The following is an 18,968-nucleotide window of genomic DNA, read 5'->3' as shown; positions in this document are numbered from 1 at the left end:
CATCTCAACATCTCTTCGATCATCACACGTGATCGTGCAAATTTTACAAGCGCTTCACGCTCGACGATGAACGAAACAAATTATCAACGTATTAGGAATTTCGTCTCTTCAAGCACTGTCAAAGAATGTAGCGTGTGGATTAGAGATATGTTTACATTTGAATTCTTACTTCTAATGAGAAGCCACGCAAGACGGGCAAAGCCATCTGTTAAACGATATGCGGATGTGCATATCATTAATTGCGAGAAGATAACAATGTAAATTCCAAAATTTGGTGATTTCGAAAAATTAACGACGGAGCCAGGAATCGAACCTGGCGTCCAGAGATGCTTGACCGGAGCCTGACTCTGTTGTCGTTAATTTCTCTCATCGCCAGTGAGTTCGAATTTGTCGTCTCTAGACGCCAGGTTCGATTCCTGGCTCCGTCGTTAATTTTTCGAAATCACCAAATTTTCGAATTTAGATTCTTCGACAATTATCAACGTATTACAACTACTTGATATCAATGATCGATCGAGTTTGGCACAAATTTTATTCATTGTTTGTCGTAAAGCTGTATAGCTGTACTCTAGAATAATTTTATACGAGTAATCAATTTACTGATGAATAATCTAAATTGCAGGGTCATTACAGACGAGGCGTGGCTCTCTCGTGCCTCGGGAGATACGAGGAAGCGTTTTCCGCACTTTGTACCTGCGTTACCATTGACGGCAATCCTCAGCCAGTACGACAGGAACTGACCAGGGTGAGTCTTCGATAATAACAATTTTATCAAATTTTCGAAATTTTTCCAAACCAAAGAAATGAAAAATTCACGTTAATAAATGACGCGAAGAAGCTACGCGCAAAGTCGTCCGAATTTGTCTTCTGATTTTAAAGAGAAAATTGAATGGAAAACTAGAAAAAACGCCTGCAGAAAAGTTTCGATCAGAGAAAATTTGCTGTCCATTTTTTCCTTTTTTTTTTCAAACTAAATTTGTTTAAATAGAAAAAAGGTCAACCGACTTTATCGATAAGTCGCGGTTTTTGGATTCAATTCTTTGCGTTGCGCGCATTCCGTTCAAACGCCGAAAGGTTTTAAAATTGATTTCGACAACGATGTAGAAGAAAAAAAAAGAAAAGCAAAATAATAATCATAATTTTATCCACGGAATTGAAATCGGTGTCGAACAACGCGCAAGTTTTTATTCGGCGAGCGAAGAAAGAAGATGAATAGAATTATTTAAGAAGAAAAGGATGAAAAAAGAAGCGGGATGTGAGAATGAAACGACTGGCGCAATTGACGTTTTACGAAACTCCGGTTACGGTCTGCCAGCCGTATGCTGGACGTAATTGGATTTTCATTTGCTTCATGTCGGATACGTTGCGTAAGACTCGGCACGGAGTCCGCGTCGCGTGTCACCTAGCAGCAAAGGACTGGGAAGACGAAACTAAACGAAACGTTTTACGTAACGCGGACGAGGAGACTCGCGAATTTGCCCGTGACGCGCTGATACACAAAAACCAGGTCAAACCGTGCGTCACTGTAAACAACGGGAAAATACGGAATCCGAGGGGAAAGATCCCCGCTTTTAGAGGATGTAAAAAAGTTTATCAAATTTTATCAAACAACCAGAGTACAACTTCGATATTTAATTCCTGTTGGATCCGTTCGCTTCGAAATGAAAGTATCGACTCAAAACGCCCTTATTTGAGTATAGAAATACTTTTTGAACGATTTCAATATGTTTTGGACGTGTTTCGGATATCGATTTTTTTTTTTTCTTCTTTCTTCACAATTCCCGTTTTTCACGCAATGTGAGAATAATTCTGTAAAATAAATAGCGGCAATTGATTTGTCAGAAATATTTACCACTATGACGATTCTTTGATACGCAGTTATACATTACAGTGTACAACAAAGCAAATGGGTTGATAAAATCAATGCCGCAATTATAGTGAAAAAGAAAGAAGGTGTATACAAATTAATGTCAAATGAATTATGTGAATATTGCTCTGATCCGGTTTTTCTTTTTCATAAAATTACAGACCGTGCGATGATCACAGATTAAAATACTTGCGGAACTTTATCGATGAGGATATAAATTAGCTCTCGTTCGTCGGCAAATCAAGGCTTCAGATTTCAAAAAAATTACTCATTTTCTGAATTGTGTCCTATACATTTATCAAACATGTTGCACCGGGGTTTTATTCTTCTTTTTAACTAATCTCGACGATGAAGAAAAGCTTCGTTTTTTTTTTTTTCTCACCCTCGATAATGAATGACTCGAAACACTTGTCGAGACAAGAATCGTAAACTCACGAAGTTGAACTAGGAATATAATTCACTTTAAATCAACATTCGACATTTATATAACGAGTATATTCTTCGCCAGTTTAACCGCGTGTATATTAGAAGGTAAAATCGAGTATAAATATTTCATCGACCGTCTCGTCTCGTTTAACCAAAACACCTTGCATAACAAGCGTGAATGATACGAATTTTTGTGCAACCAATGCAAAGTTCGGAACTTTCTGCGTTTTTTTTTTTTTTTTTATTTCATACCAATAAAAAAAATTTAACGAAATTGATTGAGAAAATTTTTAATCGTTTCACAGCTTCTCCACCGTATGCTGGCGCCAAGTTTGAGGCGACAGAACGTGATATCCTCGAGGGCTCCTTATCATCTTGGCCAGGACATATCGGCCCGCAGCCAGAGGAATAAAAGGCACCAAATGCTGCTTCCGCTGATGAGTCCTATTCAAAATCACCAGAGGGAGGAGGCGTTGAACACTTCTGACTGTGAGGATAACAGCAGCGGCGAGGAGGAAATAACTCAAGTGATTAGACAATTTTTTTTTATCCATCCTTGTCTCTTCCTTCGCTCGATTTCTTTTTTCTCAAGTTTTTTTTTTTTTATTTTTTTTTCTTTTTCTTTTTATTTCCGTTCTGACGGAAAAGATTTCACGCTCGTTTTTGAATTCTTTCATTTTAATTAACCGTCCGTTCGACGTGGTCTTAAAATTCACAATCGGATCATTTTCTTGTAATATTACTGAAAAATTTCACTGTGCTGTTGAAAATTTTTACGAAAGACATATCGGTTAATATTTCGATTAAAAAACTCGATATAAATTTCAAACTTGTCACGTGTGTCGCATGTGGACGGTGGTAATAATTTTGACATCGACAATTTTAGTTGATTTCTACAAACATCTTAATATCTAATTCATTCGTTTCTTCGCACTGTGAAAAATTCAAAACTCAAGTACCTAAATCGAAAGCAAACAATTATTTTCACTTCGGAGTACGGAATTAAAAATAATTCCATTCGATAGTTTTCGCGCAATGTTCGGCATCGTTAGCAAAGGCAATTATAATACGTAAACGCATGACACAACTTTGATTGTGTTGCCTAGGTGAATTAAGAATAAACTGACATTCTAACGATAAGTTTAGCAATATTGTACAGATTACATACACACGCAATGATTATAATTATACATCTACGTCAGTAGGCAGGGTTGTAATACAAATGAGGAAACAGTACGTAACGTAGGCACACTTCGATTGAGGTTACCGCATAAGAAATGATTATTATCATTGTTGTTATTATTATTTATACACGCTATAACCGTCGCCGAGTACCGGCTGATAATAATCCGTTTTCCAATTTCTCGTTACAGTCGATATGTCGAAGGCTATTGTTCGCCTCCGATTCTCCGGACAATGGGAAACTCCATGCCATATTGGACAGGGTCTATCAAGAAGTTAGGAAACTCAAAAGTACGTAAGACTCCAACGATACGTGTACGTTAGGGCGTGTCGGAAGATGATGATTTGCGATTTTCCACAAAAAGAAAAAAGTTTGGTTAGGTTAAAAGAAAGATTCCGCGAAAAGATGAGCGTTCTACGTTACGAGGAAGATCGCGCTCGTTTGATTTTTCACTTTTGATCAAACTTTTTTGAAGTTGCGAAGAAAGACGTTGCAGCACTTCAATTAGTATTTCTATACTGACATTTACGTTCAACCCAAAGATCACGATCCGTAACACGACGATGTGTCAGCCGGGTTTCTTATTCTCCTAAATTGAAAGTTTACATTAAATTATAACCGTTTTATGAGATTTAATTGATAGTGAAAAAGTCGTCGAATACGCTTCTCAAACATCAACCGGAGACTTGACATCACAATTGTGGCTCTCCTTTGTGACGTAAATTGATATTACGATTGACGTAAGCGATAGAAAAGATTTTTTATTCACGATAGTTCATGAATTCAAAATAACGTATAAAAGTGAAAAATCAACTGAGCGCAATCTTCCATGTAACGTGGAACGCTGATATTTTGAAAGAATCTTTCTTTTGACCTGAACAAACTTTTTAGGGTGTTCTGTGGTGAAAAATTGCAAATTATTTTTGTCCGAAACACCCTTATGCATAGCGTACACCATATTACAAATATAACCCATTATACTCTATTTACGAGGCCAGGATACAAACTTCAAAAAAAAACTGCACGCTAGTGAAGAAAACTTTAAATTCATATTGAATAAATATTCACTCGAATGATTGATCAATTATTGTAAGAATTACGCTACCTTGGCGATGAAGTAAAAGTTTTAATTGCCATCCGTTAATTAATTTCGCAATGTATATAATTGAAAGGGGAATAAATTATAATATAAGAATAAACGAGTATTGGGCACAGAGATATGGAAAAAAACTTTCAAAAAAATTAAACATCAATTTCAAAAATACAAATTTTTTATTTCAATCACTCGTCTCGCTTCTAGCTTCTAAACCAAAAGCTTGCCCACTTTCATCCTACCGGAAAAATTTTCCTTTTCTAACAAATAATTCATGAGAAGAATTTGACGTTTGGGTTAAAAAGCCTCGTGCATGTATATTTGTAAAATATAATTCGCAAAAGTAATTTTTAATTAAATTTACTCTTCGAATCGCAAAAAAAAAAAAAAAAAAATGTTCAACATTAAACAAATGTTTAAATGGTTATTTCTCTTTCCCGTTCAGTCGATACGAGGCCGGCGGAAATTTTACTACCACCGTTAACGGCGGCTGGTAGCGGGGGCGGCGAATTTGACTGCATCCTCTGCTGCCGGGTGCTTTGGAAACCGGTAACTACGCCCTGCGGTCACACCTACTGCTGGATGTGCCTCGACAGGTGCCTCGATTACTCCTCGGCCTGCCCTCTCTGCATAACATCCCTCGCCGACGTGAGTTGCGATAACGTTTCTCATATTACATGTAATGTACTGTACTACCTTTTCTTGTTTTGTTTTGTTTTGTTTTTTCTTTTTTTTTGTTTTTTTTTTTTTTTCTTTTTTTTTTGACACTAAGCTTAGGCCAGCTTTTTAGGGCCAGAATCACGAAATTTTACACACGTCACACAACGCGGGATGTAACAAAATTCAAATTATCAGGCCTTGCCTATTTCGAAGAGTACTATTTTTTTTTTTTTTTTTAGTCAATTTTCAGTCACCTTTTTATTTTCTATTCCGACCTAATCCTTTCACCTTCGAGTTTCTCGCATTTCTTGTCGTTTGAAAGATACAACGTCACGGTCTAGCCTGATTTATGTTTAATTAAAAATTATCCGATCCTTCCGAATATAAGATTCGTTTGAATGACGCAGATCCTCGTCAACTGTAACGGAAGACCAAAAACCCGAAAAAAAAAACAAAAAATTCATACGATTTATCGAAAAAGAAATGAGTTCTATACATGCATGAATGGTCATCGACAAAAAGTCGTTCTTATTGTTTTGTCCTTCGAGCGAAGACTGAAAATTATGAAAAATTTGTCCAATGTTTTAGAGAAGTGCTCAAAACGGGATGAAAATTGAATCGCTCTAATATGAATATTCTACGTTAAGAATTTGCTGAAGATATAACAATGTTTTTATATATTCCCGGATTTCTTGTTTTTTTTTCTTTTTTATTTCCATCACGCTATAAAGATTTTAGTACGTGTTCCAAAGTTTCAATTTTCTTCATCAGAAAATGTCTAAAAACATGTTTTTTTTTTTTTTTTTTTTTTTATCGGCAATTCCCGAGGATCGATCTTGAAATGAATTTCATATTCAGCGAAAGTTTTCCGGCTCTTTCTTGCAAAGAAAAAGATAAAAAGAAAAGCCGAACACATAAATTATCCGTCAAAATTTTCCAAGACAAAGATTAAATGTTAAATTTGATGAACGCGTGTTTCTCGTATGCGGTATAATGCAATATATTACATACAAGTTTAAAAGTGTTCTGAAAATTGGAGAATTTTCATACATATAACGGATATCGGTAACGAGCCGCGGGGAACGGTTGAAATTAACTATCATTGATCGAAAATCTAAGTAATTGTTTTTTGTGGCTAATCCCGACGCTTCCTGGTCGGTGCGACTGTCATTAAGTAGAGACGATATTAATTGAAGTACGAGAGAAAGTATAATGCAATAATAACTATTCGCGTATGCAGCATGAAAAACCGCAGGAGCTATTCTAAAGCTGACTTAATACGTTCTGTCGGTTATTATTGTAATTTATCATCATGGTTATATTATTTCTCAGCTGTAGCTTCGAATTGTGAATCGTAACACGATGATACGCCCCGATCATATTTCTCATCCAAAATCATTGTGCAAGAATCATGAATTGTTGATATTAATATCCGAGTATTTTTAGACGCTGCATTGTTTTTTTTTTCCCCCATCACCTCACCTTATTACTCACGAAAATTTATCAAGAGCTTCGAGATTACACACGCAGGAAAAATATTTTACAATTTGAAAATATGAAAATTTCAGTATAACTTTTATACCTGACAAAATTGCACGCAAAATTAACTACGTAGCTGGCGGGAGCCAGTATAAATGCAGGTGAAATTTACCGGGGCCTCCAATGTGACGACGAATGTACGAGGTATTTTTACGGTATACGATAGTAGTTCCAAATTCCAACGTTCTTCAAATACGAATCATTTCAAATTTACAAATGTCAATGCAGTTTTATCAAAAGATTTCCATTGACTCGTATTTTGAGAACAGGATTTTTCACTCTACGTTCACTGTATATAATATTACACACACGACAGCAGAGAAAAAAATGTTTTTCGAACACCGTGATCCTCGTAATTGTATCATACCTGAAATAAAATCGTTCATTTTTTCTTTTTTTTCACTCGACTTGAAATGAAATCGAGAAAAGTATTATTCATTCTGTAAAATACGACGGCGCCAACGTACTTTCGTATGAGTATTTAAACCTTTTCTCGATTAACTAAATGTATTAATTATTATTAATTATTAGATAAATTATTAGATACAATAAACAGGTATGACAACTATTTTTTCATGCCAAAGTTAGCCTCGTCTGCAATAAATTGTGATGATTCTCTTACTTTCGAAAAACAAACGAAACAAAAAAAAAAAAGTCAAACTATTAATAAAAATTTATTCTCATCTAATCGAGTACAGAGATCGCGTTGATTCCAAAAATTTTTTTTTCACTGTGTCATATGATGTGACATGGAAAAAAACTTACAATTATACCCGTAGCTACCTGGCTGGTAGGAAATTTTCTCGCATTTCTCCAGCCTGTGAGATCGAAATGGGGATGAAACGAAAAGAAAAAAAAAAAAAAAAAACGAAAGGGAATAAAAATTGCCTGACTCGATGGTTCACGTTTTGCACTTTGCACACATTGTGTTTTTCGATATTGATCAGCGCAGTTGTGTGCTTCATGTGTATGTGTGCGTGTGTGTGTACAAAATTCGTGCCGCAAGCTTCTATCTATCAATCTATATATTTATAAATGAATATATATGTGTGTATATATATATATTTAGGAGAGAGAATTATTTTATACAAAAGACGAATTTCTGATATTTCCAGTACTTGGCGAGCAGTCAAAAAACCGTAACGGACTTCGTCGAAAGGGCGCTGAAAATCGTAACGCCCTGCGAATACGCGGCAAGGGCGACTAATGACAGGGCAGAATTGGTCCAGGGTTTGGGTTCCGGCCTCGGAAGCGAGGAGATCGCTGTCTTTATATGCACCACGGCTTTTCCATGCGTCGCATGTCCGCTATTCGTCTACGAACCGAGATACAGGCTGATGGTTCGACGATGTCTCGAAAGCGGTATCGGACAATTCGGAATCGCCGCTTGTCTGAACAGAGATGAGACGGGGACTAAAAAGTGAGTGGATTCGATTTTCCCAAGTATTTTAATTTACGTGCTTGTTGCGAGAAATCGAATTGGGTATATTTTAAAAAACAAAAAACAAAAAAAAAAAAAAATGCAAACTCGCATTCAATTCCAATTTTACCAATTTTTAATTACTTCTTTCTTTGTTAGTTTCGGAGAGAAAAGCTTGCCCATTTTCATCTCGTTCTCCAAGTTTTCGTTTTTTGACAAAGTATTCGTGAAACGAATTTCAAGCCAATCAATTCCGGCTATTTGTTCGATAATTGGGTTTTCGTTTTTGTTTTTTTTTTTTTGAATTCTTCACGAAAAAGTGCGCGTGTTTTATTGAAAAAATTTAGCGTCCTTGGCAAAAAATCTATTTACAACTTTTTTTTTTGAGTTACGGTGAGAATGAGATGAAACTACGTTCAATCGATTTTTTTTTTTCGGAAAACATTCAACAAGTACTTCCTTGTCATCGATTCAACGCGCGTTTCTTGAAATAATAAAAAATCACATTTTTTCCCAATTACACTCGATTTCCTCAATAAAACTTGCGTATTTTTTTACGATATATTCAAATCTGCAATAAAAAATGGACGTTCCCGTTTTCAAATTTTAAACCTACCATCCCTCCCTCCTTCAGAGTTTGGAATGAAATCGGGTCTAATTTTACGCAGTCAGTTTTTCCCCTTCGAGATCGAAAAGTTGTTATTCCGGACGTTTTTTTTTCTACGATGCGTACTTCTTGAGATATTTCGATGTCTCGCGATGAAAAAAAAAAAAAAAAAAACACCCAGTATACAAGCTTCGTTTTTTCTAATCCAACGTAAGAAACCTAAATCGAAATATTTCCTTCGTTTTCAATCATCCGTTTCACCTTTCAGGTACGCCGAGTACGGCACGATGCTGGAAATCAGGGATCGCGTCCTCCTCAAGGATGGCTGCAGCATTTTGAGCACGACGGGTGGCAGAAGGTTCAGGGTACTTGGCGGGGATGAAAAAGACGGATACGACACTGCTCAGGTCGAATTCCTGAGGGATTCGTTCGTTCAGCCCGATCAGCTGTCCGGTCTTCTTGAACTTCACGATAAGGTAATGCTCAAAAAAATACCTTCAACAAGTTTCATTTTTTTTCTCTTACATATCGTCGAATACATCGCTGTGCTTTTATTTTTTCCACGTAAAAAATCTATGCACGGTGATTTGTCTACTTTAAATTGTTATTGTTGTTTTTTTTTTTCTTCTTATCGCAATTCGACGAGGACTGAAATGTACTTTCTATTCTCGGGGATGAAAAAGTTGAAAAAAATAATAAAAAAAAAAAAAAAAAACCACAGATGCGTGGACGATATAATTTTGAGAGAGAAATTAATTACGACATCAATTTGACACGGTCATGATTCAGTTGTCTCCTTACAAATATTTTGACGAATCTCTTCATATTTCCAATTTTCAACATTGTTTCCAGAAGTCTTCTATAAATTCTCGGATGTGTGATTATATTTTCGAAAACATAAAAAAAAAAAAGAAACAAATTTAAAAAAAAAATGATGACAAACTATAGTAAAGCAATGGATACAGGAAAGAATTTTGTGAAAAATACGGAAACCGTTAGTTAAACAAGGCTTTAACGTCGATTAACACGCATTAAAGATATACTTGGACAAAAATCCTATTAAACCACGATTTGTCCGTTTCAGGTTCGGTCGAAGGGTCGAAGGTGGTGGTCAACGGTCGCGCCCTCCCAGCAGGACGAAATCCAGCGTGTATTCGGAAGGATGCCGGAAACGGAGGATGACTGGCCCCGTCTTCCGGACGGGCCGTCCTGGACCTGGTGGCTCCTGGCGATCCTGCCTCTGGGCCCCCAGCTCCAGGCGGGTATCCTGGGAACTACGAGTCTCGAGAAGCGTCTGCGTGCGATCGAGAAGACCCTCGACCACATGGAGCAGTGGCAATTGACCGACGCCGCTCAGCCCTCCGGGGAAGCTGAAACACCCGCCAGCATTTGCAGGGACGAGGACGCCGTTATGGACGAAGTTTCCGTCGTGCAGGACTCCTAGGACTGCCTTAAATCGGCCAAACAACAACGATAATACCAACAATCTGCAGCTGAACCCGCTCATCTTTGGGGGATTCGAACGTCGCGAAAATGCATTTAAGGTGCACAAGATGAAAAAAAAAAAAAAATTGGACCCCTCGTAATTTTTGCCAATTAATCGATCGATCGAGCGTTTCGCTGTTGTTTGTTTTTTATTATTATTTTTTTTTTGTTTTTTCTCAATCAGAAATCCGTCAATCGCAAATCCCCGATATTTCTTTGAATAGCTTTCATTAATTTCTACCGTCTCATTCTCCAAGACCGCAACACTGTACTGCTCTTACATTTGAAACGAGGAAGATTGATTACGGGGTAAATTAATTATTATATAATATATACATGTAACACGTGTACAATATATCTGTGTATACGATATGTGTATGGTGGATATGAATGTCGTAAATGTTTTTGCACGCCAATCACTACGTTTACGCGCCGCGCGTCACGTGCTACGTAGCTACGTGTCGTCGCAACTTTCATTCAATTTGCCAAGATTCAAAACGGATCGTATCTTTACGTGTAAAGGAGCCGGTGAAAATCGTTTATGCTCGAAATCGAGTAAGACGAGTAAATTATCCAAATATTGTGCACGTAAGCGTAGTAAATGTAACAACGATGACAATGATAACGATAATGATAACGATAAAAAAAAGTATTGATAATTCAAGTTTCGAATTTCGTTCGCAACTCAACTTTATTGTCAATTTTATTATGCGGCGTGAGAAAAGCATAAGGTGCGTGATACGAGAATGTAGAAACCAAGTACATTTCTAAAATATTATGATAAGGGTATTTTGTAACGTTGAATACACTTTGTTTCGCATGTGATATTGGTGGAAAAAGGATGAAAATGGTGTGCAAAAGAAATTGATGAAAAATGGAAGATGGTACGGAGCGCGTGGCACGGGATGAAATTAAATACAATATCATACGGATACGTAATGTAATAAGATTGTCCGAGATGCAGATAGAACGAACATTCACTTTTCGACACAGTTGAAATGCAACACAGTGTTAAAGATTCTGCGTAACGCCATTTCCAAATATAATTAGGTATACTTTATACTAAAACGAGATTCGATAATATTCAAATGTTTATTTTTTACTTTATATACCGCATATCTTAACTTTTTTTTTCGGAGTAATCGGAAAATCCTATTTCTTTACATTATATATCTATGCATTAATTATTATTAATATTATTAATATATATACACTAGGGTGCTTCGTTTGAGACGACTATTTTTTTTTTTTTCACTCCATAGACGAAATATCACTCTGAACATATAAAAAAAAATTCCCACCAAAGCCTAGCTCTTAATTTTAATTTTAACTACTCGCTAAATGAATTTGAAATTTTCCCATTTAATTAACAGGTAGAAATAATATTTTTTTTGTCAATTATCTGTAGCATCGCGAGTTTTCATACTATTTAATTGACCATGGCCGGAAGTTTTAGAGGGATCCTTGCTCTTCAAAAGTTTCTACAGCTGATTTAGAATGTATGAAGTATCTCGCCAGTAAAAAATTGTAAAGTTGATTTTTGCTAAAAAATTATGGTTTTTTTCATTTTTCTCCTAAACTACTAACTTTACAGCAAAATTTTATGTACATTGTACATGGAAGAATTGAAAGTTTTGAGTTCGATTCCCCGATGCCTCACTTGTTTTTTTTTTTTTTTTTTTTTTTTAATTGATTAATCACAATAAATAGGTAGATTGGAAAAATCTTATCGAGAATATTAAAATCATTAAATGTTAATGTAAATAATACAAAAAAAGTGGTTAATAAAACAGTTGGAGGACAAACCGGTGTTCTCTGGTTGAGAGTAGCAGTAATTGGCGAAGACATTTGAAGATTAAGATACATTACAATCGCGTCTATTTTATTACATTTATAACAATTTGGGTATAAAAATTGTCAAATATGCGGATAAAATAGTGATATTTATAGTTTTCTTATGATTATTTAACTTTATATTGGAAACTATCAGTTCTACAGTTTCAGCTGATGAAACTTTTTTGTAGGAAATTAAATTAAGATTGTAGAAAATTAAAATTAAGAGCTAGGCTTTGGTGGGAATTTTTTTTTATATGTTCAGAGTGATATTTCGTCTATGGAGTGAAAAAAAAAAAAAATAGTCGTCTGAAACGAAGCACCCTAATATACACATACATATATGTGACATACGCATAGACGTGTATGTGAAGAAAATTCAATTGAATGCAAGAAATTTTTTTAATACAAATACAAGATACATATATACATGTCAAAATATATTCATATGTATACATGCAGTATATCTTAATTGTTTATTCCATTGCGTATATAAGACTTTCAGATACACACTATTGTATTGTTACATATAGATAGAAGATAGTAATTTATTTTCGCACAGTTGTAAAAATCATTCAAACTTTCTTACGAATAATATGAATAACGATACAAGGAGAGCATAGAAAAAAAAAAAACCAAGTTACAGTCCAACCTCGAAATGGTTCCGTCAGTCGAGATGTTATCTTTTCACGCGTATTTCCAAACACAGGTGCAAAATTAATGATAAATTTTCAACGAGTTAAACATATGAAATTCTGTATCTTCCGTTTCAATCAAAATTTTAATATTCAGCATATATTCAACACGCGTGAAAATATCTGAGTACATATTCCAAAAGATGAATTGTTTTAGTATCCAATATAGCGCACAATGTGTATCTGAATCTTAACTTTCTAAATACACACGTATGAAAATCGTCCTCCTCGCACATTACTAAAAATCTTGATGTTGTATTATAAAATGTTCGGATAGAAAGTTAAAACGATCGGTATCGTCATGGTTCTGATTTTTTTCAACGTCAACATTTGTATGGCATTTGGTGTGAAAATCAACGTACAGACTTTGAAGTTTCGCTGATTCGGATCCTGGCGAACCTTCATCCGGTACATTTTGTAATTGAAAATAGATATCGTGAGAGAATATTCCGCGTGACTGCGTGAGCGGTCGGAACTATTGAGAGGTAAGTGGAAAAGTCTTTGGGATACCGGTTTGTAGAAAAACTCGTCCCCTGACTGTAACGCGATTCGTCGTGAAAATGAGATGGAGAAAAAATCGCGAGTTAAGCATATCAACCATGCAATCATCAAATAATATAACGAGTATATTTATAAAATGAAAACAAAATAACTGTCATTCGTATAAATGTACATAAATATATATGAATAATAACTGTCATCCAATATTTCTATTTCTAATTTAAAACAAATATATGTATATTTGTTTTAAGAAAATATACATCTTATTACTGATACTGATATTGACGATAATATTAACAGTAATAAATAAGTGAGTAATTACAACACTTGTTACGTTATTAATTATAAAATTTTCAACTTTTTTCAATTTTTACTATGTGTGTATACGTATATTACGTATTTGTACTGTAAAATGTTATTTATACATTTACTCAGCTCCGTAATATTATTATCTCTTCTACTTACGCTGTATAGATTTTTATGAAGAAAGAAATGATAATCATGATAATAGTGACAAAAAATAATAATCTTAATCTATTAATCATGCAATATCATATTACTCTATAGCCCTCATACATGTTGTATGTATATCTTTTCTGCATATTCTCCAATCAATGAGAACATGCAATATACATACGTGTTACGTATACCTAATTAAAATTTCCATTTTTACTTCAACAACATTTCTACAATTATTATTATCGATATTATTATAATATTTATGTTAATCTGTTCATATCGGATTATTATGTTGTAATAAAACTACAAAATGAATCTATACGAGTGATAGAAAAGAAATGAAAATTACTATTCAATAATATCCGACAACTTCGTCCTTCTTATTTTATGCGCACAGGTATGAATGAATACCGTTAATTGTAAATGAACGTCGATATGACTTTGAAAAAATATGACAGACATGTATCCAAAGCTAGCGAGAATTTATAACCATGCAGACTTTGAATTCGGAACCGATCGTTGAATATTTGGAGAAATACGCTGTCGCGCCATCGCCGAGCAGGGATTATTACGGGATTAAAGTTTTAAAGGATCAGGTGACCGACGAAAATCCGAAATATCAGTTCACCGATCGTTCGAAGATCGAGTCAACGAATAACCTAGCTTTCGAATTTAATCATGTATCTTTAGTAAATTAACCATCGAATATCGCCAAGGTGAAACTCTACATTTGGAAGATATCCCACGGTCCTCACAAAAATCCGATCCACCGAGTGGCGAAATTTTGCGATTTCAATCGCGACAAGACGATGCAAAATGACATACAACGGATATTCGGTACACACGGAAATTATACGTCACGGGATTTGGTTTACGTATTTGCTCCAACGATCGTGATCGGTCTGATCGGTTATTGACTCGCAGGTGATCGTCTGCTTCAACACGTGAGGGATATCGTTCAGGGTAAAGAAGGATCTCTGCTAACGCTGCCGAAGAATTTGATCAAGAAAATCACCGTATATTTGGGACTCAAGGATGTTTTAAACTTGGTCAAGGTTTCGAGGATGGCTAACGAGGTGAGGAATGATTTTACTTTATTTTTCTTCTTTATAACGAAAATAATTAATTATGAAAAAGTTGAATTTTGGAGTTCCTACATTCCAATTTAATTATATTCGTTTTTCTTTTTTCTTTTTTTTTTTTCTACAACCAACAAATGAATTTCATTAAAAAAAATCATTCGCTCACCGAGCTTCTGAATTCCGTACAAGTTATTTAACCGAATTGGATAAAATCTGATTCTAAGACAAAGTTTTCTGTTAAAAAACTGTGATTATATATCGTCTACTCTTATGTTTGTATAAAATTTTCAGTACGCGTTTGTTCGTTTAAAAATTTTCCCCGTACTGTTCCATAATCTTCCATAATTTTTCAACTCGAAAGACTAAAGTAACTTTTTTGACTCAGGTGAAATCGAATCGTAGGAATCGATTATTGCGATACGAAAGTTCCAAGCCCTCAGATACTTTACAGTCTTTAATGATTTCCCAACGCTGCAAGCTTTGTTATTTCAATTGCAAATCTACTCATATCAACGACTTCATTTAAGTGATTCGTAAAATCATTGACTCAACTCCATCGATACATACACGTATTGAATTGAAACTTTCAATCGTATTTGATCATATTTTCGAAAGGTATATATTTCAGTCAGTCAGTGAGGTTGCATTATTGGCAAAAGAATGAATTAACGGTTTCGAAGATATTTCGTCATACAACATCTTGGATCAAATCAGATTATTTTGCATCTCCCTCACACACTGAGAGAGATTTTCTAACTGGTATGGCGGGAACTGGCGGTGAAAAATAAAAAATAAATAACATAAATCATCACACTTCCGAGGCCTGAGATATCGTCATTCGCGAGAGTTCAACAGAGTCATTACAATAAGCCGAATTCTGATATCTGCTTTTTATGACGCTATAAATATACACATTAGGTATTCGACCGGGATGGAGTCTGGGAAGTTTTGTACAAGCGGCACAAAATGGGCCTTGTCTGCAGGGACGAGAGGGAACAGGGTTCGTCTCACGGTTGGAAGAAACTTTTCAAAGAACGGCAGCTGCACAAACCTGCGAGGGATCGGAAGGTAAAAAGTTTGTTCAACAAATTGCTTTGTTCAATTATTCAAATACGATACCGGCTATTCGCTGTTTCAGCGGGTTTCGAGTCGATCGTGCGGTATAAATCACGAATATTTGTTGAAATCGGTGATTGGAATAAGACAGAAGTGCCTTTTTTTACGTTCCATAGGTTTTACAATTTTCAATTAATGTAGCAGAATGTTGTTGAATTTTTTCGTCTCGCATGCTTTGATACGAACAATTTTCACGTCTCGTTGGCAGGATTTATAATCTATGATTTTGGTTGACGAGATTAATCCAGAGTAAATCATCAATAAATGGAGCATCGAACTTATCGTGAGAAAACAAAGGCTACGAATAGTGTTTGGAAAAGTGTTAATGCCGTTATTTTGTTTATAGATCTATAATTTGCGTTATTTATTTGACGTCGACGTAATAAGCATAACTTCAAAACGAGACTCGCGCTCGATAAACTTCCTAATCTTTCTTGAAAATCATACAACCGTTTACTTTTATTCTTATTCCCCATTTTCGAAATTTCTCAAGTTTCAAATTTTTGTTTCATTCAATCCAGTTAAATTTGATCAGCTCCAATTATTTTTCCAACAACTTTAACGTACGAAATCTGTTTTTTCACATTGTACTTCTTTTGAACCTTTCCAAAATTACTTGGACGTATAATTTGCGTGAACGAGCGTCAATTTTGAATTGACAGATCATTCGCATCTGTATAATTTATCTATACGACCGTTTTTCGTATGTTTCAGTTAAAAAAACCTTCCAGCGATCATCGCCTCCTCAGCCAACCAATTGGGGCAAAGTTAACGAGGCCTTCGACAGTTGGAGTTGATTTACCGTTGAAAAATAGAACGGCATCAGCATCGGACGTAAAATTGTTTCGCCGAAAGAGAATAACAAACGTCAATCCAAAATCGGCTGAGCGCAGTTCGGAGATCGATTATCAAAATTCCGGGATAAATATCGGCCGAGAAGAAAGCGCAAGAATTGCAAAATCCGACTTGAAAACATTCGATGATCCAGGCGGTTCACTGCCGGTAAAAAAAATTGTGAAAAAATCCACCCCGCGTGAAAAAGCTCGCACTTTGAAGATCGCACCGATCAATGAAAACTATGAAAAAACTTTGGCGAAGATGCAGGAAAATATCGAGAGGAGGTCGAAAATTTCTTTCCATGGAGCGAAGAAAATTCAATCAATTACGCCGGCACAAAAGATCTCCGAGATGAATGCGAAGCAGAAAACTGATAAAATTAGCCGGCGCGAAATTTCTGTAAAAAAGAATTATTCGGGAGTTCGTTTAGACGCGAAGGAACATTTCGGACTTAACGATCTGATAAGAACGTCTATAACGGACAAGTCTCTCAGCTGTGAGAGAATTTTACGCACGAGCAGAGAGGATAAATCGACTAAAAATCATGTAACGTGTGCCGCGGTGATTCGTCGGAAATTTCCAACCCCTGGAGAGCCAGAAACAGCGGCTGGCGAAGGGATGAAAAATACGCCCAGAGAAACGGAAACTGTTAGAAAACGGCGCGAATCAGTGAGAAAATTTTTGTCGAAAGGCGATTGTGAAGAGAGAAAATTTTCAGGAAAAATCGAAACAAGGATAAAATCTGTTTCGACGAAGGAGAAAATTATCCCGGATGTAATAACAAGGAATAAACGTCGAGATTTGGAACGGATCGCAAATAGTTGCGAGAAATTTGATCCCAGATTAATTAATCGCGCCGTCGAATCGACGATGATGAGAAAATCCAAGAATGTAAAACGTGCGGCTGTTTAAAAATGCGACGACACGTCCAGATCGGAATTATTTGCGAAGCGAATTTGTTCAGCTGAATATTGACTCTGATTTTGGATATTTGTTTACAGTTACAAAGAGCGGAAGAAAGCTAGAACGATTCGTCAAATTTTTATGCAATTAATCGAAGTTCGTAATTACACATTATATACGTTAACGTGTAACAAATACATCGAAGATCACTTTTTTCTTCCGCGTTGTTAAAATTGTTCAAGTCCTTTTCATGATCCGTAAAAATGCAATTGCGGATGTGACAAGCTGATAAATTTTACTAATTCTTTTGTCTTATACATAAATTTTATTGGCGAAAAATACTGTTTTATCTTTTAATGAACCGTATAATTCGTTGCTTCAATTTTTGTTTAGTCCAGAAGAGAAAAAGCGTCGTCCAATTTTTATTTTCAAATGTCAAGATCCATTTTTACGAGCTGACGTATTTTTTTAACCGTCGAAATAGGACGTTGATTGAATGACGGATAATTACAATCCGCTTTTCAATTTCAGTTTGCATCGGGAGAATCTCCGATTCGATGCTTGAAAAAGCTTCCCTTACGTTATATGACGCATTCGTATAAATGTAGCGAAGAAATTCAAGGTCTCTTTTCACGTGCATTGCACGTGACTTGCGGTTAAGCGTGCAACGACGCAATTGCGTTTCATTCGTCGAAATGGATTTACGTTACAACGGATCTTCCTCACACGTGGACAGATAATCAAGCTGCAGGCATGATCAGTATCGTTCGGCCAACCTTCTCCACTTTTCCCTCACCGTTATAAGTTCAGAATTGAACTCGGACAAGTGTCCCTAATATTAAAAAAAAATATCAACGAGTAGTGCCTGAAGTTTATTGTAGGGTACGTTGAAGATTTATTTGACAGTTAATAAAAATATATTTGAAAAAATGAATAATTGACCGGGTAAATTCCGCGACGACTTGCAGATATTATTATTATATCAATTTCCACTCTCCGCCGTTTGACAAATATCGAATTATAGACAAGATTTGTACGGAATTTTTCCACAACATTGATGAAAATTTTCGACATGTACTTACAGGCCGATTTTAAATTTCTCATCATTTTTCCATCATTTTGCGACTCGAACCAGAAAAACAACTTGGCTGATTCGAATGAAATCGGAAAGAAAAATTAAATCTGAGATAAATTGTTACATCCAGCGCGATACGAAATTTATCAACTCTCATAGATTTTACATTTTAAAGAATTTCCCTGCG

The 18,968-nt window shown here is 35.6% G+C and overlaps 1 protein-coding gene across 1 annotated transcript in view; it reads left to right on the top strand.

The window, feature by feature from the left end:
* The window catches only part of LOC124298905 (LON peptidase N-terminal domain and RING finger protein 3), a 45,499-nt gene extending 35,149 nt beyond the window's left edge, over positions 1–10,350 (top strand). The window contains exons 3-9 of the mRNA XM_046751548.1: positions 623–745; positions 2,599–2,820; positions 3,667–3,766; positions 5,015–5,217; positions 7,884–8,188; positions 9,064–9,271; positions 9,880–10,350. Of these exons, the coding sequence (XP_046607504.1) occupies positions 623–745; positions 2,599–2,820; positions 3,667–3,766; positions 5,015–5,217; positions 7,884–8,188; positions 9,064–9,271; positions 9,880–10,239 (1,521 nt within the window). The 3' untranslated portion in view covers positions 10,240–10,350. The remainder of the gene's footprint in view (positions 1–622; positions 746–2,598; positions 2,821–3,666; positions 3,767–5,014; positions 5,218–7,883; positions 8,189–9,063; positions 9,272–9,879) is intronic.
* Positions 10,351–18,968: the final 8,618 nt, after the last annotated feature.

Source organism: Neodiprion virginianus, chromosome 2 (assembly GCF_021901495.1).
Source record: "Neodiprion virginianus isolate iyNeoVirg1 chromosome 2, iyNeoVirg1.1, whole genome shotgun sequence".
Lineage (NCBI taxonomy): Eukaryota > Metazoa > Arthropoda > Insecta > Hymenoptera > Diprionidae > Neodiprion > Neodiprion virginianus.
This window is presented reverse-complemented; position numbering and strand designations above follow the sequence as displayed.